Below are 27,734 nucleotides of genomic sequence, written 5' to 3' on the forward strand. Positions count from 1 at the left end.
TGGGGACAGAGAGAGACAGAGCATGAACGGGGGAGGGGCAGAGAGAGGGAGACACAGAATCGGAAACAGGCTCCAGGCTCTGAGCCATCAGCCCAGAGCCCGACGCGGGGCTCGAACTCACGGACCGCGAGATCGTGACCTGGCTGACGTCGGACGCTTAACCGACTGCGCCACCCAGGCGCCCCTTTGCTCCAGTTTTGTAAGAAACCATTGATAATTGCACTTGAAGTTCTTTATTTCACATGGGACATTCTTCAGAGTCCAGACACCTGGATATTTTGTCCCAAACAAAAGTTGTTCCACGTGTATCTTGAATCAGAAGGAGTAACTTTGTGGGAAAATAACTGAGCATACTGTGAGGCTAGAAAAGCCATCTCCTTGTCACCTGTAAAATCCAGAAATGAAGTATTTGCTTTCTGATGGGATTATTTTGCACCTCCCCCCCCCCCCTTCAAATTTATGAACTTGAAAGCTTATGGTGTCTTTGTCAGTTAACTTTGGTTTTGAAATCAACTTTGGTTCGGTTTTGCAAAAAAATAACTGATGTGGAAAATATTCCCTCTACAGTCAGAATTTTAGGCTTGTGGAGGGGCAGAAATGACTGGGGCTGCCAGCCCTTCTGACCTGGATGCCCGGCCTAGTTACCCTGGAACACGTAAGCTCGTCTGGGGATGAATAAATTATGACAGTTGAAATAATTATGATGGAAAGCAGCTGCAGAGAGAGCAGCTGACAGTCGGGGCTGATTTGGCCTGATTCTGTCACGTCAAAGCATGCATCTGTTTGGCAGGTTACATGAAAATGCTGTTTGCAAGAGGTCTGGTGTGATTTCCATCCCCCTACCGCCGCCCCCCCCCCCCCAAAAAAAAACCATTCATAGCCTGCACGTGACCTTTTTGAAATGAAATGGTGGAGGCAGAGCTCCATATTGACTCTGATTCGCATGTTGGATGTACATGTAAGATTTCAGTTGAGCAAAAGTGTTTTTGGTTCTGAAGAAGCTACAGATTGGAAACACTCTTATTTCCGCATGTGGGTAGAATAGTTTCTAGCTGGCCTTGGAGTTTGGTCACCCACAACAAGGATTGCTGCAGCATCTCAGGCTGCTGGACAGGTTTAGTGCGTGCTCAGGTTAATGCTCTGCTCTTACCATCTTGCACTTCTTAATCTCTTCACGCGGAGCCTCCCATTTGCATTTTGCACTGGGCTTCACAAATCATTTAGCTGGTCCCAATCTCAGTGTTGGGCTACATTGTATGTTACAACCCCTGGATCAGGTTGTCATCTAAGCAGGGTTGGACGCTTTTTCTGGAAAAGGCCTGATGCTGAATATTTGGGGCTCTGTGGGTAAATTCAGCCACTCGAGTTCTGTTATCATAGCGCAAGAACAACCGTAGACAAGGGGAAACGAGTGGGTGTGGCTGTGTTCCACTGACTCTTTGTAAGAACAGACGGGAGGCGGATGGTCTCTGATCCTGGGGCCATAGTTTTCCACCCCTGATTTAAAGGACCAGAGTGGAACCCACAGTGACAGCTGAAATAGGGACCTTGTCCTTCAGAAGTTAGAAAGTTCAGTCGCTTTTGGCCAGCTTTGGGGTATTCTGAAAATCAGCCTCCAAACAGAATTCCTGGAGAAGGTCAGGCTGTTTGGGGTGCTTCTGTGACAAACCATTATTCAAACATCCCAAGCCCACACTTCAGCTTCTTCAAGGTGGTACGGTTATTGCATTTGTCAAATATGAACAAATATGGACAATAAAAGAAAGGTGTAAACTCCGTGAAAATAGAATGCTACGGTGATGAGATTGTGGTTTTTGGGTTTTAAAGATTTCTTATATTCGACAGAGAAGAAAAAAGAGTCTGGAACAAGGAGACTAGCCACATATAAAAAGTAACCTTATTGAATGGGAAAGATGGGTATTCTTTCAAATTGTGTCAAAAAGTTAACTCCTGCCAAGATAGCCTTGTCGGGAATGTTCTGTGATGCTTCGTGGTCCAGCTCCTCATGTGTCCTCTGCCTTAGTGTATATGGAAATGTGTTGTCTGGAGTCTTTTCCCTAAGTGATAAGCAAAGGTTTATTTCTTTTAGAGTACAGATATAAAGAAAATTATCCGAGGAGCTGATAAGTCTTGATAGAAATCAATATACAATGGAAATTTATATATTGATTTCTTCAGGAGCAGAGAAGCCATTTTTCATTTAGACAAACGTTCTGAAGGAGGAATCTAGTTAGGGGCTCTGGAAGCATTATTGTGGTTTCTGCTGGCGATGATCAAAGTATAGATTTGTTTCACTTTCAAATAGAGTCACAAGAGATTGATAATCTTTCCACAACTTTCCTCCATGCTCATTCCTATGAGATATATGTTTCATTAACATTGTGGTTTCAGATAACATGAAAACGGAATATGAACTAAAGTCATTTTTAAAGTACCATCTGTGATGATCAGAACAGGGGAAAAAGAAATTCAGCCAACTCTGTGTTATTCACAGGATCATTGCCTTAGGTTCTTACGGACATGATCAGGAGTTACGAGGCGGGGGTTCTTTGTTCACCCTGTTTAGTTATTCATTCATTCTATTCATTCATTCAGAATCATTTACTGATTACGTGGCACAATGTGCCAGGCAGTGGTGAGTGAACACTTACACGGTGGTGAGTGAACACAGTAGGAAAGTTCCTGCTCACACAGATTTTACTTTTTTGTGGGGTGGAAGGAGGAACAATGACCAAGCAGGGTAGTGTTAGATGGCTGCAGGTGTTGGCAGTGACTGGGTGGCCTGGAAGGATTTTTTGGAAGTGGTGACAATAAGGAGGAGCCTTCCCGTGGGAGACCTGTGGACATAAGTCATCCAGGGCAGAAGGTCAAGGCATGTGTATGAGAGAACAGAAGGATCAGAGTGTGGCTGGAGCCCAGCGGGTGGGTGAGGCAGGGGGTTTGGGAGGGGATCATAAGCAGGGCAGCAACAGGATAATCGGCTGCTGTGCAAAGGATGAAACCCTCAGCCTTTGCCTGGGAACATCATTTAAACCAAATAGAGCACACTTACTTTTTGTCACCAGGTCCAGCAGTGGTGTAACCAAAAATCCAATAGGATAGAGATAGGAGCGGAGAGCTGAGACCACCTGTCTTCATCGAGGGCTGGGGTCCTGAGGAGAGCCCCTTAGCTGGGAGGGAGGAAGGCTTGGGTGCCTGGTGCCCTAGAACCACACAACAAAGGAGGAGAGACCTGGCAGGCAGACCCTCAGGTCCCATTTGTAGATGTACCACTCTTTAGTGATGGGGGTTTGAAAGTGAAAGTCCTGGAATCTTGGTCCTCCCACACAGAGTTAACCGTGTAGCCTGGCGATAACGTGTGCCAAGCACAGAGCCTGGGTGGGCAGCACATTCAATAAAATGGGAGCTGCTGTTGTGATTTCGTTATTAGTCAGTCATCGTAGCGTTGATGTCTGTTTTTGTTGAGGTATCACTGAGTTTACAGAATATCAAGAGTACTTGTATCTGGATGGAAGTTTCCAAAAATCAAATGATCAAATGTCTTGGCTCTTTGTGTTAGCTATGCTAGCACTCCTGTGTGCGCAAAGAAAGGAGGATTGGCTGTGTGTAGCGATAGCCCTAAATCCTCTTGGAAATTTAGAAACAGATTTAGGAATGCGCCTTACCCGAACGAGACCCTGCCCACGGCTGGGTGCGTGCGATGGAAGAGAATTCACCCACAGACTCACCATGGTGTTAACTGGGAGTCTTGTCTATATCTTCCTGGTACTTTATGTCCTTGTGACACTTCTCACATGGAAACCACTTCCCTAGTATAGACTGGTCTTCTTCCCTCTACTGTGTCAAAGCCAGAGAGGAGCCTTCTGAGTATTTTTTGTTTCTCTCCCTCTGCTTTCAGGAAGGAAGCCAGACCATGGTTTCACAGTTTGGGTATAATTTACATAATTCTTCCCTTTGATTTTGCCCTAAACTTTAAGCCTTGAAACCGTAACATGGCATGAGTTATTTCTCACTTGAGAAGTAAGTATAAGTTGTATGTGTACGTGTGTTCTGTCTTCACAGATACTCAGAGAAGCAAGGTTGCTTTGTTGTTTTACTGTAGCACAGCCCAAATGAAAGCAGACCTCGTTAATTCTTGCTGTCTTCAAACAGGGACTTTAAAAAAAAACAAAACGAAAAAGCCGCCAAAAACTCATTTCCTGTTGCTCTCAAATAGCCCTCTTTCCCTCATTAGTAAGCTGGCTGGTAACTATTGTGTCTTCTCTCCCGTGGCATGAGAAAGTCCTTTGTTTAGAAGAATGTGCCTTGAACTTCAATGACCTTATACCACTTTAGATCCTCTTCTTCACACTTAGTCCTGTTGGAACTCTGACTCCCTGCTTCTGCAAGTTCTGCAGGCTAACAGGCTGCACGGTGCTGGGGGGCAGGAGAGGGAGGTGGGGAGCAAACTAGCTGGCAGACTAAGGCACACTCAGCAAAGACAGGTGCTTCTGGCACCACTTGGTCCTGGGAAGGACAGAGCCCTTCCCGGAGCTCAATTCCCGGAAATTCCAGACACCAGATGGTAAATTTGCATAAATCCAGAATTCGGTTCAGAGCTCTTTTACCTGCAGGATGTGGATTTGAAGGGGTCTGTAAATGAGTTTCAGGGGTTATTGAACCTTCTCCCCCATCCTCCTGAGGTTGTGCCTAAAATTGTGGGTCCATGCACATTTCTTTCTGGAATTTTTTCATCAGATTCCGAAAGGTTGCAAGATCCAAATCTGGTTAGGAGACCCTCTCCACAGACCTCCTGGTTAGTACACTGCTTAGTATGCATATCGAGTCCACATTGGATGTTCTCACACCGTGAGCCTTACGTGGATTAAGGAGTATAACCCTCACAGCACTCTTAGAGGGTTAGTGCCACCATTAGTCCCATTTTACAGATGAATAAACTGAAGAACAAAAGAGCCTAAGGGCCTTGACCAAGGGCAAACAGCCAATAAATGTCAGGGAGGGAAGAAAAACAAAAACAAAAAACCTTGAAGCTGGGAGAAAAAATAAGACAGCCAGGGTCAGGAGTTGATAGGAACGTTTTCATAAAGTTTCACAGTTTTTGCTTCATTGTCCTGTGGCTAATGCTGGTCTGCGCTGGTGCTCGAAAGGCACCCAAGGACCCCCCAGTGATGAGAGACAGGCATCAGATAGTAGCATGAAACAGACTTCTGTAAAAATGGAGCGAGAAGCACGCTGGCAGGTCTTTGCTTTACGTGCTCAGTTTGTGAAAAGTAGAGGGTGTGTGTCACATATGAAGTAGGCCGCTGTGCTGGGGGATAGGCACGTCCTCCTCCAAAAGCTGGAATAGGAATTGTCATTCTGGTGTGCTGTTTATTTTGAGGAATTTCCTATTCATTTGGATGCCCAGTTACACATGCCAAGTAGTTCTGTTATTTCAGGCTTATTTTAATGAAAACATTGCCAATTACTCCCACGTTCATTTTCCCAAGAAGTAGCTGCTGAGAGCATACTGATCAGGCGGCCTTGGGTGCGTGGCTGGTGTGGAATTAATCCCGGAGTTGAATTCTTCGCACTGCATCTCGTACAGTGAGAAGGGAGTCAGCTTGTGCCTGAGTCTACACTTAGCCTCCTGGAAGGATGCTCCTCATGCAGGAGCCCAGCTTTGGGCTGATGTTTCCTTCTTGGCAAATTTATAAGGTGTTAAATCAGCGAAGCAGCTGCCGCTTTGACTCTTCGGCGTTTTTTGAAAGACATTTCAAAGATCGCTCTCAGGTCCCTGTTTGTGGCAGGCTTTTACTTCCATACTCAAATCAAGCAGTGTCTATTAACCCCAAAAGAATGGACCTTGGTAAGAGTTTGCAGTATCATTTTTCCAAGTTCCACCTTCAGGGGAAAAAAAACTCAGTGGCTACATATAGATGCTGTTTCCTTAAGTGAATCGCTAATAATGGGTCTGATCTAATCTAATACCCAAGGCTTCCATGATAATTATACCCAAAAGAAACAGAGTGTATTCTAAAGTCTCTAGATTGAACATTATCAGGCAAAGTTTTTGCCATACAGTAGGCATAGGCTTTTTATTAAGAGTAAAAAATTAAAAGCATTTGGTATAAATCGAAAGCTAGCCAGGGAAATGCTAGTGGCTCATTCTTTTTTTGTTTTTAAGAGTCCAAGCTTTCTAACAGACCCTTTTCTGATTAAATAAATAAATAAATAAATAAATAAAAAATCTGAGCACGAAACCATCTCATCTGAAATGAGAAACCGAGACTCAGAGAGGTTAAGAGACTTACCTAGTGCTCAATGTGGGACTAGAACCCAGGTCTTCGGATCCTTTGGTGATGATCTATAATTACGTCCATAGACTAACCTTGACAGAGGGACATGAGCAACAGGTGACTTCCCCTCAACCTGTGGTAAACAGTGCCCAGCCAATCTGAGGAGAGGGTCCCCAGTGATTTCCCTTCCAATGGGAGACATTTCACTTCCAGTGCTGCCCAGCATGACCCAGCTGAGACATGAAACCGTCAGATGACTCAGTGAAGATAACTGGAAGGAAGCAGTTTATTGTACTTTGTTACACGCCGGGTACTCTTGTACTCACACCGTCTCATTTCATTTAATTCTCATGATTACCCTGAGCCACGTGTCCTTCTCCCCTTTGCACTGATGAGGAAGCAGTTTCGAAGGGGGGGGCACCACGTAACACAGTGTGCCTGGCACATAGAGGGAGCCCGGGAAAAAGAGACGGTGAGTAACGTACCCAGGGGAACACAGCTACCGGAGGGATATGAACACAGCTCTGTCTATGTACTCAGCCTAAAGGGCCTCTCTTGTGAATTTTCAGCCACCTTCTCCCCCAACAAAAGTTCACAGGCCAAGGAAAAGGAAGGAGGTTCTCCTGTGCATGTAAAGCCCCAGGTTCTTTGCCAAAACCTTTGCTCCTGTCTTGAACACCTGTGCGTGGTAACCCTCTGAGCCATTCGGGAGACAAACCGTGAGGTGGTTCTACAGGACCGTGAATGAGGAAGGGGTGCCCATCATGGGTGCAGTGTGAGAAGCCTAGGATCAGAGAGTCCTGCCGACCTACACCAAACCCTAACTTCATCATGTACTCGCCGTGTGACCTTCGTCAAGTTCTTCAACCTCTCTAAACTTGTTTACCTTTTTATCAGTGAGAACGGTAAAACTTACCTCATTGGGTTGCTGTTTGGGCAACACAGAGCCAGAACTCAAGAAAGGGTAGCTGTTGGGGTGTCACTGTGTGGCAGTCACCTATGTTACAGTACTGTCACCCGTGCTTTGGAGTGCACTGACCGCAGTGGGGTCCCTGAAATAGTGAAGTAGATATTTACACATCTGTAGTACAAAAGTCACATGTGCTTATTGGAGAATATTCGAACAAATGTATTAAAGAAAATCCTCCGTAACGCCCTCCCTCCAGATAACAGTTGACGATTTGCGTGTTATGATGTTCCAGATATGTTACTATGTGGATATTAAAAAACACACTCCAACTTTCTTGTTTTTTGTATGAGACCATGTATCTGCAGTCTGGACGGCTTGCTTGTTTGATTTCCCACTTGATAGATAATATGTCACGGTCATTGTTCTGTGTCAGGATGCAGAGGTCTGTCTTTCGGCTTCGTGACTGTGGTTCACTACCCTGCGTACTTGCTGTTTCACACCATGATTTGAGCTCTCGTGTCTGCAGGGTCCTGATGGCCGCTCCGTGACCCTGGCCGCGGGGCACCTAAAACAGCAGGTTTCTGCGAAGGTTGAGTTTCTCCCCTTCCTTCTGGTTATCTGGTGCCCCCTGCCTCTTCAGTCCACTTGCTCTGTGTTTACCTGCATGCATGTGACCCATCTAGAAAGTCTGTGGTCCTCAGGCCCTTTCAGATTGGCTGTGACAAGACCAAGGGGATGGTGGGCTCTTCGGGTCAAGAAGTTAAGTGACTTCTTTAGGGTCACCCTGGCAGCGCAGGGCAGCTGAGCATTCGGCCCCAAACCTGAAGTTGTTCTCATCCCTTCTCCGCTTCCAGTCTTCTCTTCCCTGACACATGATTCCTCCCCCTGCCGGCCCTCCCACATCCCACCTCTGCCCTTGACCTTCTGCTGTCTCTGCTCACTCCCGCTCTGTTGCCTTCTCATGATGCATTTGAGTGAACGTACCTAGACTATAATGTAGTTCAATTAATAGAATGTCAGAAGTTAGTAAAACAGGTAAGGCTGTATCCACATCATTGTTTCTGTACGTTGTTTATTGGGAGCAGGTGGGGCTGGAAAATGAAGATAAGTGCTTTGCCAGTGTTTACCGCAAACAGTTTCTTGTATTTGACTGTGGTATTTTAAGCTTGATTACCTCCCCCGGTTGATATGTTGCCTCTAAACTCAGCTGGCATCTCTTGGCTTCATCGTAACATGGCTCGAAATACACACTTCTGTGCGACAGAGCTCGGCTAAAATAAGCACCGAAGGGCTATTCGTTGCAGCAAAGTTGGGGAAAGGGATGGGATGTCAGCGCTTGGAGTTGCCGTTAACGGGACTGTTTTATTTTCTGGATGCCGTGTGAATGCTAACGTGTTGTTTCTGCTCTGTTCCCTCATGCCTTCCCGGATTCAGAGAGAGGTAACCAACCGATTTTCACTTCTCCCTCTTCGTGGTGTCTTTTAAGTGTTTGGCATAGCTCACTTGCTTTCTTCATGCCATATTGCCACCCCCACAGACGTTGTTGTCTTTGAAAAGCAGAACTGTGTTCTGTTTAACCTTCTATCGTCTCATCATTCCTATGTGTCCTCATGTAGAACAGAGTATGGAGTTGCATCTGGGCCTCCGACCCTCTGTTGCATTTGGCCCTGTTTGGGGAAGTCGATGGGCAAAAGTGATGAAGGTGTAACCGGAACGTGGTCACTTCAGTTATGGCTGGGAGGGGTCGCAGCCGCATGCTGGGGAGTAAACGTGAGGAGAAATACTAACGCTGGGTCCCATGTCATATCAGCCTTGTCATGCTTCTTGAAGAATTAATATTAGGGCTTAAATTACGTATTCTCTGGAGTTTTCATTGGGAAGGTTTGACTCCAGGCTGATGGCCAGAAGGACTGACTCCATTTCAATCTCGATTATTAGTCAAAATATATGGATTCTTCTCCTTTCCCACATCTAGATGAACAAACTCTGGAAAGGGTATAACTGAAGCGAAAAGCAGGTGTTTGTACCTCAGGTGTGTGTGTTTCCAGCACTCTCAGTGTCAACCTGCCCATTTGGCTGACTGGGGGCTTTAAGCTCCACACTTTATCACTTAATTAAAGCTCTGTTTTTGATGGTAGAAGAAAGTTTTCAAATTTCTCTTTAAAAAAAATTTTTTTTTAATGTTTATTTTTTTGGAGAAAGAGAGGGAGAGACAGAGACAGAGTGTGAGCAGGGGAGGGGCAGAGAGAGAGAGGGAGACACAGAATCCAAAGCAGGCTCCAGGCTGCAAGCCGACATGGGGCTCGAACTCACGCACCACAAGATCATGACTTGAGTCGAAGTCTGACGCTTAACCAACAGAGCTACCCAGGTGCCTCTGAAATTTCTCTTTTTGAAAGAATGGTTGTGGTTACTGCTTGGCAAAATGAAGAGATAGAGGCAGTCGCCTCTTTGCATTGGAGTCGATTTCAGGGGAGCTCCCGCCTGGTTGGGGCCGAGCCATCAGTGCTCAGTGGTGAGGAGGGGAAGGGAGACAGCATCGACTGAGTGGGCAACACTTCCAGAATCAGTCTTCCTGAGGGTATGGTTACAAGAATCTGCAAACTTGACTGAATCTTTAATTATCTTTGAGGAGGCTGTAATTTCTGGAGGCGGTGGAAGCTTCCAGAGGATGAGGCATGGGAGCTCCCTCATCTGAAGTAATGAGAGGGCCTGTCTGAACCAATGGTGAGGATATTCTCAAGATGTTCACTAGCTCCTGCCCCCTCTGTATTTATTCAGGTCTCCTCTCTGGAAGCTCTGAATACGAATACCAATTCTGGTCCACCAAAGCCACCTTGATTATTTGCAGATGGTAGAATTTCAAATCTGTTGACACAGCTTATATGTCTCACGGAAGTGCCTAGTGAAGGATTCCCTGTGGAGAATGTGTGTTTACCCAGGTGATGAGTTACTGGAATGCCCTCTGAACGGGCATCCCAGGAACTTAGCGTATTTGTACTTAGCATCTGCTTAAGCTTGCGAAGGAGAAAGAAAGTTGAGTTTACAAAGCTAGAGCAAGAGCTTTGTGAAATTAGTGATGCCTGCTGATGTGCCAGTGGGTAGAATTAAAAAAACAAAAAATCGTGTGTGTGTAACATTCTGATTGGCCATCTAGGAGGATGGCTTTCTCATCCCCTTTCTTCCTCTCCCTTCCTCCCACCCCCAAAATGAGATTTTCAAAGTCCAGTCAGAAAATAAGAGCATTGAGGCAAAGAAGTGCAAACAGTCTTGAAAACAAGACTCCTCCTCCCTCCAGGCCCTGTGCACGTAACACAAAGTGGGGATAAAGCCCTTGGTCATAAAGGGCTTAGACATGTAATGTTTGCATCATATCTCTTTGTTGCTATTTGTCTTTATTTGCATGTGGGTCCTGTCCTGTGCAGTTAAAGCAACTCTGGCTTATAAGATTCTACAGAAAGATAAGCAGGGAGGAAAGCGTCTTTATATATTTCAGCAAGTCTTAATATAATTCATATGAATGCAAATAATTATGAAAATATCACTCTTGGATAAGGAGACAGGATTTCAAAGGAGGCTTTTTCTTTGACTTCTTTTTCCTCATTTATAATGACAACTCCCATTAATTGAATGCCAGCCTTCACAGATTCCCAGCATCAAACATGTTTTTGACCTGAGCAAACACAGATTACATGGAAGGCGTTATCTTTTTGTGGAGACTGGGTAAGGACTGCTAGCAGCGGAGATTTGGTGAGAGTCTGAATGGAAGGGAATCTGCTAGAAAAGAGGGGAGAAAGTCACTCCCAGACAAGCCTGGGCTGTACTGCAGCTGACAGGGTCGGCTCGTGTGGGGCTGCTTCAGAAGGCAAAGTTCGGGGGGCGCCTGGGTGGTTCAGTCGGTTAAGCGTCCGACTTCGGCTCAGGTCATGATCTCATGGTCCTTGAGTTCGAGCCCCGCGTTGGGCTCTGTGCTGACAGCTCAGAGCCTGGAGCCTGTTTCAGATTCTGTGTCTCCCTCTCTCTGACCCTCCCCCCGTTCATGCTCTGTCTCTCTCTCTCTCAAAAATAAATAAATGTTAAAAAAAATTAAAAAAAAAAAAAAAAAAAGGCAAAGTTCGGTCCCACAGGCCAGAGTTGCAGAGAGGCAAATTTCAGGTCGTTATTTAGGAAAAAATATGTATGTTGGCTCACCAGGAGCATTCCTGCAGTGGAACAGGCTGATTCAATAAGCAAATAAGATTTCATATCACTGAAATATCCTAGGTACCACCTCTCTGGGCATCTGTAGACGGGGGTTTTTAATATTAGCCTGGCTAACCTCTAAGAGGTCGGAAGGTGCCTTGTAAGTTCCTTTTGAGGAGAGAAGCACAGAAGCAAATTCCATTTATGTAAGAGGGTTGTGGGGGAGAGAGGGAGGAAAAGGGTGAATACTTCTGTCTTGGCTCTTTTTTAATAGAACCCATTTGAATAAAGAATCATGTCTTCATTCATTCCATAAAGATGGATTAAGCCCCTACAGGGTGATTAAAACGCTGTTCAACTGAGAACAATAAAAGCATTCTTTTGTCCTTTTTCCTTGCCATTAAGAAATTTGAGGCTGTCATGTAAGATTCTTAGCGCTGACATTTTTCCCTGGCAGAACTGGAGGCTGGTCCTCTGGGGGAATAATTACCAAGGAGAACAGCAAAAGGAGTAGAGAGTTGGAAACACAAGGGCTCCGTAAACAAAAGATGAAAGGTGCTCACTTCTGTTCAAGTTTAAGGAAGGGGCACAGATAGCTACGGCTATAAGCCTTCCACTTCCTGGGGGCTTTCTTGTTTTTGTTTTATACAAAAGGGACTTATTAAAAAACCAGTAAGACATCACTACATCATGACACTGTCACGCTGGGCTTTTAACACAAGACTTGCTCTACCATACTGGGTGGCGGGGGAGGGGGGCATCACTTCCTGGTTTTTAAAGGAAACACTGTGATTCCCATGACTGCACAAAATAAATGTGTGGGGAGCAGGGGACTGGAACAGCGCCTCTTTTAGCAAATGGCTCCTCATCCAGCACTGTAAATGGAGCAAGCTGGAGCAAAGGACAAAAATGGTTCTTGCTGCTGAGTGTCAGACAGAATGTCTCAGACATCTGGAAGACTCTGTTGGAAAAAGTAGGAGCTGTGTTCTGACTGGACCTCAGAGATCATTTGGACCAGCTTTGTGGTTTTAAATGAGCGCACCAAAGCCCTGGGGGGGTGCATGACCACCAGGGTACCCGGTCGCTGGGGGGAGGCATAGAAGCCCATCTGAGCCGTGGAAGCCAGGTAGCTGTATAGCCCAAGGGCTACTGGCGGCTCTGAGGAAAGAAGGGGGGAAGGTGGGAGGTGGCAGGAAAGCCATTGAGGGCTCTGTAGGCAAAGGTTCCTAAGATGCCCCAGCAGCGGGCTGACCCTCCCCCTCATGCAGTGTCAGAGCCACCTTGGGCCCTGCCTGGCTGTGTGACCCCCGGTGGCACCTGGTGCTTTTCCTCCCACATTCCCACGTGGCCCTAGGCCCATCACAACAGCGTAGGCTTGCAGTCTGTCAGGAACACTATAGCTGTGGAGGTTTCTTGTTCCCCTCAGAACACAGGAAGATCTCTAGAAAAGGTCGGAGTGCTCTTACATGTGAGCATAAGGTCTCTTAGAACCCTAACACTGATTGGAAAATGTCTCTCTGAAAGGCCAAGTTGGACAATGTCTTGATCATTGTTGAAACTGGATGATGGGACATGGGGAGTTCATGGACTATCTCTTCTACTTCTGTGCGTGTTTGAGAGGTTCCAGAATGAGAAGTTTAAGGGAGAAAAAAATAGGCAGATGTACTATGTTCTTTGGTACTCAGGAGGTCCCACACTCCTCAGTCTCCTAAAGCTGGAACCCACTCCCTTCTCCAGGGAAAAGGCCCAGGACGCCAAGGTCACCACAGACCTCCCTCGCTTCTTGTTGGTTGCTAAGACCGAATAGCCTGTCTCCTGCTGCACAGCCTCTGCAGCCTTGGAGACTTCTCCTGAAACCCTCTTTTTTGGATGCCTTTGGGACCAGCTTGTCCTGGGCTTGCCCCCTCCCCAACACTTTCTCCACCCTTTCATTGGGCCCTCCTGCATCAACCGGGCCTTTTAATGCCTTTCTCTTTCGGTCCAGGCTTCGTTTTATCTTTTCTCATTCTCTACACTCTCTTCTGCTCTCCTGACTACTGCTGCCCACAGGTCCATGTTTTTAGTCCAGACCACAGGCCTGAGCTCAGGGACTAAGCGTCCACCTGCTTGGTGGCCCTGGCCACCTGGAGGCCCTCAAACACCTCACACTTCCTGCCCAACATGGAGCTCATGAGCTTCCTTCACCAAATACCTCCCCTCTCCCCACCTCGATGTGAGGGCACTTAGTTGGTCCAGCAAGGACCCTAGAGTTATTCTGGGTTTTCTCCCCTCATCACACCCATCAGCGTCAGCCATCTTTCCAACACCTCCCTTCCATCTGTCTCCTCCACCCTGTTCTCACAGATGCTAACTTAGCCCGCATCAGGCTCATCCTCTGCTACTATGTTGACATAGGGGGGTGCTCCCTTGACCCACTTTGTTCCACCCAAAGAAAGTTTTCACAACTCCTGTCATGTGGGGTCACATGCCATACTGCAAGGCTCAGATGGCCAGACTGCTGATTGGCCACACATACAGCCTCCCTGCAGTCACCCTCGGCCCCTTACCACACCACTCTGTGGACTTTCTTACTTCCATGCTTTTGCTTGTGCTCACATTGAATCTTCTGTGAACCGTCCACTACCCTTCTTACCCTGGTGAGGTTCTTACTATACTTAAAGATGCAGCTCAAATCTCACTGGACGTCCGTATCATTAGACAGTGGGCTTCCGAGGCTGAACCTTGTCTGTGTTTGCATCTCTGGCGCCTGACACATAATAGTGCCTCAGAAGCTATTTGTGGAGGGAATTGAATATTTTTTAAAACCAGAAGTCTTTAATCATGTCATAGTTTAGGTAGAACATAAAGCCAAGTGGCAGCCATATTACTCCAATCGCTGCTTTAACAAATTACCACAAACGGTAGCTTAAAGCAACACGAATTTATCCCCCTACAGTTCTGGAGATCAGAAATCTAAAATGAGTGTCACACTTGTAATCATGGTGTCCATGTGGTTAAAGACTCCAAGAGGAAGTCTTTCCAGTTTTTAGAGGCTGCCTGCTTTCCTTGGCTGGTGGCCCCTTCTTCTGTTCTTTGACTTATAAGCAAAATTCCTCCTTCTTGCCCTTGTAATTGTGTTGGGCCCAACCAGATAATTCAGGATAACAGCCCCATCTCAAGATCTTTAATTTAATCACATTTTGGCCATGTGGGGTGACATATTCACAGATTCTGGAGATTAAGGGTGAGCATCCTAGAAGGGTCATTGTTCTATTACAACAGCCTTTTCAGAAATCAGATGCTGGAAAGCCAAGCTTTTTTTTTTTTTTTTTAATTCTTTTAATGTTTGTTTATTTTTGAGAGAGAGACAGAACACAAGTAGGGGAGGGACAGAGAGAAACAGAGACACAAAATCCCAAGCAGGCTCCAGTCTCTAGGCTCTGAGCTGTCATCACAGAGCCTGACACAGGGCTCAAACCCATGAACCGTGAGATCATGACCTGAGCCGAAGTCGGACATTTAACCGACTGGGCCACCCAAGTGCCCTATGGAAAGCCAAGCTTTTGAAACCACCAGTTAAGCAACGTTTGGGTTTCATTCTAAATAATAATGAAATTAGATGAGCCACGCACTTCGTTGCACACAAGGGAAGCTGTTCACCTTGTGTATGCCCCAGGTCTGAAAGAGAGGACTTAACCTGCTTCTGACAGACCTCCGTGTATAGCTTGCAGCTATTTAGGGTGACTCGAGACACACAGATCACTTGACCTCCACAGTGAGGAGAGAATGCTGGTTTTTTTCCTTGGAAGCAGATAGAAAACCTGGAGGGGTTAGTTATGGGATTCACTCACCATCACAAACTGACAGATTCCTACCTTCCTGATCTATCAGCCTGGTACCTGAGAGGGAACAAGAAAAGACAAAGCTGTAAAAAAAAAAAAAAGAAAAAAGAAAAAATTATCAGAATCCCCAAACAAAGCCTTTGGCGGCTGAGCCTCTCCTCTGGGAAGATGTGGGTTCCAGATGGTTGCCTTGGGCATTAATCACTTTCCCTGAAGCCAGAAGAAAATGAAGATTAATAATAATAATTTTTTTAAAAAATTACTCCTGAGGGGTTGCATATTAAAGAACAGAGGGCGTGGAGCTGAAGTTTGATAGGATGATCCATTGCTTATTGATAACGGCTTGTTTCATCCTCCTTGGTGGTAACCTTGCACTTGCAGCACTTGCCGGCTGGCCAGCAGTCCTGAAGAGCAGGGTGGACCTTGGAAGCTATGCCATAGAATATCAGAGCCAGACAGGAACCTGGGAAACCTTTTTTTTTTTTCCAACTCTCTCACTTAGAGATGAGGCTAGACTCCATGCCCGAGGTTGTATAGCTCAGTGGATCCAGGAATGAGACTGGAATTGGGGTTGCCTGAATCCCGATACGTTGCTCTCTGACATTGCCTTACTATCTCTGAGAGACAACAGACACGTTAGATCTGTGCAAGAACTACAAAAAGTAGTGTGTGGCAAGCTCCTGTCCTTTGTGCTATAGAATTTATATGCTATAATAAGCATTTAGACACCAGCAAGGTCCTGGCACCCAGCAGGCTCTTGAGCTGGATGGACCGTGCAGTAGAGGGAGCAGTGCCCCCCTGACAGTGCAGGGACACCAGCGGTCGCCAAGTGAGAAGAGATGCCATGAGTGGGGACCTGCCTTTCCAGAGCAGAGAGGAGAGCTCCTTGGCTGGAATAAGGATGCTGGGAGAGTAGGGGCGACAAATTTTGGAACTGTAGAAATCCACACAGAGTTGTTGCTGACCACAGAACCAAACAGATTTGACCGCAGCTGAACGTAACTTTATTTATTTATTTAACTTTATTTATTTACTTAGAGCGAGAGAGAGCGTGCATGCAGGGGGAAGGGCAGAGAGAGAGGGAGACAGAGAATCTTGGGCAGGCCCTGGGCTGTCAGCACAGAGCCCAACATGAGGCTCGAACTCACGAACCATGAGATCATGACCTGAGCTGAAACCAGGAGTCTGTTTGCTTAACCGACTGAGCCACCCAGGTGCCCCTGAACATGGAATTTTGAAGGGAAACAGTTGTACATGGTAAGACACCACGTATATTCCTTTAGGATCCATTTAGGAAAGAAAAGAAGCCAGAGAGCTGGGAGCTAGAAACAGGGCTTCCCTTGAGCATGGTCTCCAAAAGTGAGGCCCTCTCTCATTTCTTTTTTAAATACAGTATAAAACCTTGGATTGCGAGTAACCTGCTCTGCAACCGTTCCACAAGACAAGCAAACATTTTTCATAAATTTTAACTTGATAAAGGAGCAATGTCTTGCAATACAAGTAGTACATGACGCGGGATGTCACATGATCCCAACTGAGCCAATGGTTCTTGAAATTCACTTTGATAGACAAGTGCTTTGGATCATAAGCATGTTTCCAGAACGAATCATGCTCGCAAACCAAGGTTTTACTGTACCGTGTTGTCTTGATGGTGGTTGAGACCAGAATGGAAAGGCATCAGGAACACAGTGTAGAATAAGACTGTGCTCGGGGCACCTGGGTGGCTCAGTCGGTTGAGCATCTGACTTCGGTTCAGGTCATGATCTCGCGATTCGTGAGTTCCAGCCCTTAGTCGGGCTCTGTGCTGACAGCTCAGAGCCTGGAGCCTGTTTCAGATTCTGTGTCTCCCTCTCTATCTGACTCTGCCCCGCTCATGCTCTGTCTCTCTCTGTCTCAAAAATAAATAAACGTTAAAAAAAAAAAATTTAAGACTGTGCTCATCGCTCAGTCTGGGCCCAGTGCCTCACCCAGACCCACCCCTCAGCCCACTGCCGTGTAGCCTGATGCCTCTGACTGAGGGCTGGCTCACCCTTCAGGAGATCAGGATGCGTGCTGCAGGCCCCATGCCGGAAAGAGAAAGGAACACTCGGTACCTATATGGCCAGGCCTGGACTGGATTTTGGGGATGAATAAGGCACAGATCGTCTTCACAGAGCTTTAATGACTTGTGGGGAGTACACGCTCCTACACAGACACCGATGGTACCCGGTGCTAAGTGCCACGTGCATAAGTTGTGACCGCATCACTGGGAAGGGCGATCTGCTCATCTCCGGGTCCCACGTGGTGACAAGGGCATGGAGACCGTGTGCACAAAGGCAGGGAGCAGAGACCTGCTGAGAATGCCCGAGAGGTCGTAGGGCTGGCAAGGGGCGATGGGTTCAGGACGTTTTTGGGGAGGTAAAACTGGCCAAACAAACACAGGGGTTGAATACAGAGGGTGAGGGGGAGTCCGGAAGGCCTCCTGGTTCTAGCATGGGGGACACCAGCTGAGACAGAACATGAGGAAGGAGAAGGTTGGGGGGAGCAGGTGTTGAAGCCAGGTGTGGACAGGCTGAGGCTGAAGTGCCCTGACCTGGGGTCGGGGTTCGGGAGCCCCCACTGCACATGGCGTGCGATGCAGGGGAGGCTTTTCTGCCACATCTCCACGATGGCCGTGGCCTCCAGTGGGTAGATCCCTGTGCCTTCCCAAAGAAGCCAAGGATATCTAGAAGAAAGCGGCCGTCATGGTCTGTGAAAAGACCACCAGTTCTTTTATTAAGAGGAACCATTAAAAATAAATCCATGTGTGGTTACATTTACAGACAGTATCCTGGCTTAAGCAACAAACACAAAGAACGCGTTGTGATCCAGATGGGGGTAAATCTGGGCATGTATTGTTCTTAAACACTTCAATCTTTAAACCACTGTCCTCCAGTACGAACAGTAAGAAATTTAGTTGTACGGTTGGTTGTTCGGCCCGGTTCTTTTGAAGCCAGGTCTTGCCACAGTCGATATCCTTTTCATCAGCAGAACAGATGCTAACACGCAGCACCAGCTGCACGCCCACCGAGGTGGCTGGGCTGACGATATAGAGTGCCATGCTGCCGCCGTCACCCCGAGCTCTGGAGTGGGAGCCGCGCTTAAAAGAATCAGACGCCTTTGACGGGATTTCAGTCTGCGGTGTCTCCTTGTGTCACAGCCCAGCCCGTGACTGCCCGTCCGCTTTCTCCTGCAGCTGTGGGTCCGACGCGTTCTCCGTGCACGTGTTTACCCATCAGCCCCTATTGTTCTGCCTCGGCTGTACCGCTGCGTTTGTCATAATGGCGCTCATGCACATTCATGCTCTTCTCAAGCCCCTTTTCTCTTTTATAATCGTGGTATTTGTTGTTACACTAGAGAGAAAGTTCATCAAGAATTCGCTTTTTCATTAAGGGCTGTAAGAGTTTCCAGGAGTTCAGCACACTAACTTTGGGAAACACTGTAGTTCTTTTACTCAGAAATGAATTCTTTAAAAAACTTTTTTTTTTTTTAATGTTTATTTTTAAGAGAGAGGGGGAACACAGAATCCGAAGCAGGCTCCAGGCTCTGTCAGCCCAGAGCCTGACGTGGGGCCCGAACTCAACAAATGGCGAGATCACGACCTGAGCCGAAGTCGGATGCTTAACCGACTGAGCCCCCCCAAGCGCCCCAGAAATGAATTCTTAAATCCACGAAACTGCTCCTCCATTTTGGGGTAGCTACTGAAGTTTACGTTTTGTTTTTTGCCCTCGCATACTCTGTTTACCACCTACATACCGGCTCCTTGCTCAGCTAACATTCATCACTAGAGAGTGTGTTGGTAAAGTTTCCTTTTCTAACATACTGATAAATTTTGTTTGCACAGAGATTTTGCTTACGTAGCAAGAGACAAAGATACGCGAATTTTGAAATGTCATGTATTTCGATGTGACACACCAGCAAAAGCCATCGCCACAAGTCTCCACGAAATCTGTTCCAAGGTAAGGCAGGTCAGGACACTGTGGTCAGTCCCCCTCTTTTTTCTCACTGCCTGAGCAGGGAAGGGGCCGTGAAAGGGCAGGGGCAGGGGGCTTGCCGACCTGTGCATTGCATTCAGGGAGAAGCGAGCAGACCATGTTTTTAGCCCAGGAAAAGTACTCCTGCATTTCAGGTGGTGCTCTCAATGGCTCTCCACCCACAAAATGAGCAGAGCCTTTGACCCTCCCACAGTTTGGAGGATATGGTAGGTGGGCAGAACAGTGACGGGCCAGGTGGTAGAGATGGGTACCCCGAGCCTAACTGGGAAAAGGGGGAAAGGAGTCAGGGCAGATTTTCCAGAGACGGGGCCCCCTGATCTGAGAGTAGACACAGGGAGAAGGGAGGGTGTCTGTGCAAATGCAGGCAGCCGGAGTTGCCGTGAACCCACACTGACTCCAGGAGGACACATAGCTGCTCATGGAAACTGACCGGCTGTGAGGCAGGGCTGTGGTCGGTGTCTCACCCTGGGGAGGTCCTGCTTCCTTAACCAGAGTCACAGAGCCTCAGAATGAGGACAGACAGTCGGGCATCTCGGGACTAGCCTTCCTTCCCTCCAGCAGAGAAGTCCTGCTAGAAACATCCCCACCCTCTGCCTGGTCCCTCCTTCGACCTCCATCCACAGGGCCCCCTACTTTTCAGGAGGCTGTTCTATTAAAATGAGCAGCGCTGACTGTCACAGAGTTCTTTCTTGTGTAGACCTGAAGTCCTCTTCTCTAGAACTTCCGCGTATTTACTTGAGATGTGAAATCTGTAGCAACAGGGAAAGATGCCTCCATCTTGTCTGTTTGCTGGGCAGCCCTTTATTACTTAAAACATTTGAAGCTGTGAACTGTACCTGTGCATTTAGAAGTGCTGGACAAATATCTGTCCTGTCTCCCTCATTTCTCCAGAACCCCCACCCCCATCTCTCTTGGGTCACATGGTTACCAGGCCCCTCACCTGCTTCTGAGCGTACTGTAGTTGGTTCCCCCTGAATGAACACAGTGTTCTAAGGGTGAGCCAGTGGAGAAAAGACCATGGGCCACTCTGTCCCTTGACCTCCAAAGATGCAATACTGGGGTGATTGATATTTTTAGCAACCATATCACCTGCCGTCTTGTGTTCAGATCGTGATTAGCCAGGTCCCCAGGACACTGTCACAGATGCCCTTCAGGCAGGCCTTTCTACTCCCCAAACTTACTTACTGAATCTAAACACCAGACCTCACCATCACCTCTGCTGGATGTCACCTTTCTGGTTTGAGGCGAATGTCAAGACCCAGCCTCATTACAGCTCCTCTGAGCTAGCCACGCCCAGGCCGTAGCCACTGCTGGGCAGCAGGGACAAAGCAGGCGCCAGCCACATTTCCTCAGGGAGGGGTAGGAGCTGGGACCAGTCGGCTGCTCTGATGCAGGTGACCAGGACTTACAGGATGGGTGCTGGTCCCGAGACCACTGTTTATCCCAGCCCAGATTCACACTGGTGCCTCAACAAGCCTGGGCCCGGCTGCACCTGTTACAGCATTACAGCACACTCCCCAGGTGCCATTTTCTTCCTCCATTTCTGCAACAGGCACCGCTGAACACTATTTACGTGCCAGGGACTGTTCTAAGAACACAGCGGAGACTAAAACAGAAAAGAAAAATCTTTGTCCTTGGGGAGCGTAAGGCCCCCGGAACCCGGCCTGGCACAGAGGACGTGCTCAGTTAAAATTTGATGTTGTTAAACTCAGCCGCCTCCTTGCCTGCTGTCCCAGGCGTAGGGTGGAGTGGAGCTCTGGAGAAGAAGTGACTTTCGTTCTGTCTGGAATTTTCAGAAAGCTTGGGCTGGGAATGAAGGTGTGAGTCACCTTTTGGGTCATCAAAGGTTGGGCTCCTAAGCCACACCAGCACTGTGTAAACAGAAGTGAGAAGTGATGACTTTCCAGTAAAGGAGATGTCAGTGCCCCCAGCAGAAGAGAACCAGTGTGGTAGGCAGCTGACAGATTGAACAGTTTAAGAATAACAACCCCGATCGATAGCAGCTAATATTGCTGAGCGCTGACAAAACTGACATAACCTTATCACTGGGGACATAAACGTGCAAAGGGGAAATGAGACACAAGAGGCCAGGTGACTCGCCCAAGATCACACAGCTAGTAAGTAGCGAAGGTGGGATTTGAACTCATTCGCTATCCCCAGGGCCCGGAAGAGGGTACCTAACAGCCAGCATTCAGAAGCAGTGGGAAAAGTCCGTTACTGTGCGTGTCTCACTGACCTCAGTGGGCCAGCAGAGGATATTTGTTTGGGTTGTTTCACTAGAGGTAGGAGCCAGGTGAGTGGAGGAATGAGTTCCAAACAATCAGGGGGCTCTGAGGGCTAGTCGTTCACCGGTTACCCCTGGGGAAAATGAGCACAGTTCTCCATGTGTGCAGTACCGGGGTGGGAAGTCAGGCAGTAGACTGTATGTAAAGCCAGCTTAGCTTGGAAGCAAAGTCCACTCAGACCCTTTACTGGCTGGAATAGCTGCAGGCAGGGCGTCTGTAACCACAAACCACAGTGTGTTTTTCCCCCCTTCAGATTATGGCCGAACGGAAGAATGCCAAAGCCCTGGCCTGCAGTTCCTTACAGGAAAGAACCAATGTGAATCTCGACGTTCCCTTGCAAGGTAGGTCAGTGCATCTGCTGTCTTCACGATGGTGCTGTCCATCCTAGTCAAGAGCCGGAAGGTCTCACAGGGCTCCCGGCCGTTTCTAGTCTCCTTAAAAACCATGCTCAACCCAACAAACACACACTGAACCAGCCCCAGGGAGCCTCCTGTGCGCAGAGTTCATTTTGTGTCAATAGGGTTAGGCACAAAAGGCCAGGATGAGTTTTATTGCTACGAAAAAGGACAAGATTAAAGAATATTGTCTTTAGTGATTTTATAACTCCTGTACAGCCTGGGATAAGAACCAGCCAGCTTAAAAATATGTGGGTTGATGTGAAAAAAATTTTTTTTGTAACTGTGATGATGAATGTTAAGTAGACTTATGGTAATGGTTTCGCAATGTATACAGGTATCAAGTTACTGTGTTAGACACCTGAAACTAACATAATGTTGTGTGTCAATTATACCTCAATAAAATAAAAATATATATATTGATATTTGGGGGGATTCTGTTTAGTTATTTTTCCTGTCTCTGTGCCCTTTGTGATTAAATTCTCTCTGGGCATCAACCACCTAATAAATAGGACATCAACAACTGTTATTTAGCATGGAAAGGACAGTAGCAGCTTTAAGACACCAAGAACTAACTGTTTCTGCTTCCCTGCTGAGAAACGAAAGTTGAATGGGGTTTTGATTGACAGAGCCCCTGTGTGTGGCGGAAGACCCGCTGTTCTCCCAGAGCAGGTGCGCCGCTTCTCCCTCTAGAAACAGGCTGTTGTGGCACAGGTGGTGGCTGTGTTTTATGTGTACGTTGGAACCACTGACAAAGATCTGTTGCTTTTGTTCCCTGTAGTAGATTTTCCAACACCAAAGACTGAGCTGGTCCAGAAGTTCCACGTGCAGTACTTGGGCATGTTACCCGTAGACAAACCCGTCGGTATGTGAAACATTTATGTCCTTTCACTGTGCCAGTGTTCGGGAGCTCGGGGGAGGTGTCCACCCTCCCCAACGGGTGCGATCTACTGTTCGGCTTCCTTTCCTAGGCTTGAATTAGGCCCTGGCACTGTCACCAGCCACAGCACATGAGCAGTCCCAATCAAAAGAGCAAAAGAGGGCAGGCTACTAAGCTGCTCGTCATGTGGTCCCCAGAATACAAGGACTTCAACAAGGCAGACACATAGTTCTGGTGCACCCAGCAGGCCAGAGATGCATGAGCCAGGGCTCTGCCCTTCTCAAGTGGGCCTTCCATCCCTGGGGCCATCTCTGCTTCAGTCCTCGTTGGCCCCTGGGCGGGGAGAAAGGGCTGAGGGAGCCCTCATGCTTTTCCTTCCAAGGTGTGATCCAAGAGCAGCACGCACGGCAGTCAGCTCCCACCCCGGGGGCAGAACTTCGTTGCTTCGCCATACCGAGCTGAGAGGAGGCGGGGAGATGTGCCCTTTTCCTGGGCGGAAAAGGCTGTGGAGAAACCTGAACCCTCATGCACTGCTCGGGGCGGGGGAAAGTAAGGTGGTACAGCCACTTGGGAAAACGTCTGGCACTTCCTCCAGAGTTCACAGAGTTACCGTTTGACTCAGCAGTTCTGCTCCTGGGCACATACCCAAGTGAAATGAAAACATCTGTCCACACACACATTCACAGTAGCAGCATTCATAATAGTCACAAAGTGGAAACAAATGTCCCTCAACTAACAAATGGATTCATGAGATGTGATGCTACCATACAGTGGAATTTTATTTGGCAGTAAAAAGGAATGAAGTACTAAAATAAATAAATAAATAAATAAATAAATAAATAAATAAATAAATAAGAAATGAAGTACTAAAAAAAAATTAAAAAAAAAAGGAATGAAGTACTAAAAAAAAAATTAAAAAAAGGAATGAAGTACTGATAAATGCTACAACGTGGATGAACCACGAAGACCATATGCTAAATGAAAGAAGCCAGTTACAAATCACACATACTGTGTGATTCCATGTATATGAAATGTCCAGAAGAGACAAATCTCTTGGGATAGAAATTAAATTAAGTAAATAATTGCCTAGAACTAGGGGGCTGGAAAGAAATGGATGGTGACCCCAAAGATGTACAGGGTTCCTTTTTGAGGAAATGAACATGTTCTAAAATTCATTGTGGTGATGATTACACACCTCTGTGAATTTACTAAAAAGTAGTGCATTGTACACTTTGAGTGAATTATAGATGAATTATATCTCAATAAAGTTGTTATCTGACCTACCCCCTCACACTGCCACAAAAAAACGGGTGTGGGAACACTCAGCGAAAGGGCCCCCTGGTATAGTGCATTCTATTCACGTACAGGGCCTTCCAAACTTGGCCTTGTTCAAGTAGCAGAGTAAGGTGGAGGAAGATCAGAGTATTCTGGCAGTTGCTGGCTTCTGTTCAGTTCCTTTTTCCCAGCCTCCTTGCTTAGGAAAAGGTAGCATTTGCTTCAGTGTTATTTATATACTTGGGGCTGGGGAATCTTTGGAGAGAAAGTAGTACCATGGTCCAGTTAGACAGGACATCACACACTGCACATCTCTGGAGGCTCTCATGACCCTCCTTTCTATTGAAAAAGCTGGCTTTTTTTTCCCCCCCAAGCAATGAAATGCTCAAATAGAATGTCTCCTGGAACTATTAAAAAAAAAAAAAAAGAAAGGGGGCGCCTGGGTGGCGCAGTCGGTTAAGCGTCCGACTTCGGCTCAGGTCACGATCTCACGGTCCGTGAGTTTGAGCCCCGCGTCAGGCTCTGGGCTGATGGCTTGGAGCCTGGAGCCTGTTTCCGATTCTGTGTCTCCCTCTCTCTCTGCCCCTCCCCCGTTCATGCTCTGTCTCTCTCTGTCCCAAAAATAAATAAACGTTTAAAAAAAAAAAATTAAAAAAAAAAAAGATCACTTTGGGTGTAGCTGTTACTGGGTGATCTGGGCTCACATTGGAGAGTGATAAGTGGCTTTAGGACCTTTTTCAATTATCTGTTCCATCCACAGGAATGGATACCCTGAACAATGCCATAGAAAGTCTTATGACCTCATCTAACAAGGAGGATTGGCCGTCAGTGAACATGAATGTGGCCGATGCTACTGTGACTGTCATCAGTGAAAAGGTAAGAAGGATCGTAGATGCAGTTGGTCTGTCTGGGTTACAGTGAAACTCTGGATACAGTAATCTTCCATGAAACTTAGACACATAGCCAAGGCTTCACCTCCAGGGAGTTATGCTTACTTGTAATTAAAATAGCCTGCATTTATAAAACAATTTTTTGTCCTTTGTGTCTGGATCTCTGCATAACTTTGCTCTCCTCTGAACCAAGAAGCTCCTGTCCTGGTGTTCCCCATTCTTTCTTCCTCATGGGCCCAAGAGATTAAAATCATTTGCCAGAGGTAACTATGACGCTAGCAGTAACTCATTATGGGGAGTGGTTTTTTGGCTGCTCTCCAAGCTTCAGGATTACCTGGGCTATTTGTCTGGAGCTGGGGCACAGGAGATGCTTCTGTCGTGGAGGGTCTTTGATTTGTTCTGTCAATAGTAGCAGAGGCCGGTGGTCATCCAGAGAGGCCAGCGTTAGCCTCGAACCAAATTATCCCAATTTTATGGTTGATGAAACTGAGGCACGGCGAGGTTAAATAACTGCCCGTGGTCACAACAGCTAGGAGTGGCAAGCTCAGGACTTGATCCAGGCAGTCTGCTCCAGACTCTTTACCACTTTTCAGTTCCACCACTGTGAAGCACCTGCCACGGAAAGACCGCAGGTTGTTGGCCTGCTCCTGATTCTGTCCGCTAGGAGGTCACCTTCAAGCCCAATTCACCTTCTCAAAAGGAGTTAGGAGTAAGATGCTCACTGACCCTGCCTGCCTCTCCAGCCTGCCAGGCTGGATTTCCTTAAGTCTTGAAACATGTCGTACCCTTTTCTGCCTCAGCATCTACAAGCACTTCTGTGCTCCACGTCTTTGCCTACCCAACATTTACTGGGATCTCAACCTAAACATCGTCTCTCCCAAGAAAACTTCATGGCGTCTCAGGCTAGTTTCATTTGCCTGTTAAGGAATTCCATAGCACCTGAGTGAATATTTAGTAAGTCAAGATGTTAATGATCCAGAAGTCAACATTCTGGATGTGTTTACTAATTCACAAACTACATATGGTTGTTGCAAAAGATGTGGTGTTCGTAAGAATGAATTCCGAACATTTCTTTACACTGCATCATATGGATACCATATGGGGACCGGTTTGTGGGGAACAAAGTGATTTGGCAGCTTTCGTACACAGTTTTAGATAGAAATATGATTCCACGTGGTATCATGGGAAGGAGAACTGGATGGAAAGCCATCCCATGGCTCCTTTTCTCTTGGTTGCTCTGAGGTTTCCAGCGAGTTCACTTGGGCAAATGGGTTTTGAGCCACTGGGTGCCCTGTATGGGCAAAACCAAAGAAGTATAGCATACATGGCAGGGTTCCTATCCACGGTGAACACGCAGGCTTGGAGCCTAGAGGACCGACAGCAACAGAACACGCCTGCCACGGAGAGTGTAGCTCAGAGCGGGATTAAATGTCAGTGAGACGCCCACATAGCAATGATGGCTGCTGCGGACGTATTTAGAAACTCGCCTTTCTAGGAAAACAGTCCTTTCTAAATCCAGTCGAGCTATGTATTTTTAACACCAGTGTCTCTACACGGCCACTCCAGTCTTGATTCTATGATCTAAGAAATGAATATGTTTATTTTATAACTCTTGCCTGGCTTCACAGAGAGAGTGGGCGCTGACCAATGTGTCTTGCAGAATGAAGAGGAAATCTTAGTGGAGTGCCGCGTGCGATTCCTGTCCTTCATGGGCGTCGGGAAGGATGTTCATACATTTGCCTTCATCATGGACACCGGGAACCAGCGTTTCGAGTGCCACGTTTTCTGGTGCGAGCCTAATGCGGGTAACGTGTCTGAGGCGGTACAGGCCGCCTGCATGGTGAGTAGTCACACGCCAGGGAGCTGTTGGACCTCCCGCACCACTGCTCTTGTCTCGTATGCGATAAATTAGCACAGAGTTACTAATACAAAGGAAAATATGTCTAATCTCTAAAGTGATGTTTTGCTGTATAACACCCTCATTCCTGTGGACACAGTCACGATGAGCGGTTTACCATCTCAAGAGGCCAGGACGCCTACAAGAAGCGGGACTGGGCGGAGCGATGTTCTGTGGAGATTTCCAGTATCACTGAAAGCAGTGATCTTCAAAACCACAAATTCTTAATTCTTGATCTCTAATTAATTTCAATAGGTGATCAGGAAATGTTGGTCATGTATGAATTGGTGCTATTTAGAACGAACTTGGTACTTAAAAAAATTGCAGTGTATTGAATGATTTTTATTTCAGATAGTTGGTTTAAGCCCACGGTTCTTACATATTTTATTTAATTTATATCTGTGAATTTAATCCTTAAAACAGCCATTTGTAAGGTAGTTGTTCTGTTTTCTTTATGACAGAACAGAGGCTCAGAAGAAAGAGCGGGCCTCAGGGCACAGAGTTGACAAGACAAAGCCTGTGTTCAACCCCAAGTTTTGGGGGGTTTTTTGTTTTTTAATGTTTATTTATTTTTGAGAGAAAGAGTGCAAGCAGGGAAGGGCACAGAGAGAGGGAGACAAAGAATCCAAAGTAGGCTCCAGGCTCTGAGCTGTCAGCACAGAGCCCGAAGTGGGGCTCGAACACACCAACTGGGAGATCATGACCTGAGCTGAAGTCGGCCGCTCAACCGACTGAGCCAAGTAGGCGCCCCGCAACCCCGAGTTTTTGAGGTGACACAGCCAGTTCTCTTTGCACCATGTATATGATATCAAACAAAAACACCACATCATTCATTCTGCAAATATCCTTTGAGCACCTATTGTGCTGGACGCTGAAAAAGTTCTAGAAAATTTGAGGGAACAGTATGA

At 47.0% G+C, this 27,734-nt stretch overlaps 1 protein-coding gene across 15 annotated transcripts in view; it reads left to right on the forward strand.

Annotated features, from left to right (window-relative positions):
* APBB2 (amyloid beta precursor protein binding family B member 2) overlaps window positions 1-27,734 on the forward strand; it is a 387,308-nt gene that overhangs the window by 352,121 nt on the left and 7,453 nt on the right. For 8 of the 15 annotated variants that reach the window (XM_040485032.1, XM_040485027.1, XM_040485047.1 and 5 more), the window contains 6 exons: window positions 8,623-8,628; window positions 19,054-19,168; window positions 21,743-21,830; window positions 22,666-22,749; window positions 24,800-24,915; window positions 26,590-26,769. In XM_040485032.1, coding sequence (XP_040340966.1) covers window positions 8,623-8,628; window positions 19,054-19,168; window positions 21,743-21,830; window positions 22,666-22,749; window positions 24,800-24,915; window positions 26,590-26,769 — 589 coding nt within the window. The remainder of the gene's footprint in view (window positions 1-8,622; window positions 8,629-19,053; window positions 19,169-21,742; window positions 21,831-22,665; window positions 22,750-24,799; window positions 24,916-26,589; window positions 26,770-27,734) is intronic. The other 7 variants (XM_040485044.1, XM_040485049.1, XM_040485043.1 and 4 more) reach the window with 3 other exon arrangements.

This window comes from Herpailurus yagouaroundi, unplaced genomic scaffold (assembly GCF_014898765.1).
Source record: "Herpailurus yagouaroundi ecotype Mexico unplaced genomic scaffold, PumYag 28, whole genome shotgun sequence".
NCBI classification, from domain to species: domain Eukaryota; kingdom Metazoa; phylum Chordata; class Mammalia; order Carnivora; family Felidae; genus Herpailurus; species Herpailurus yagouaroundi.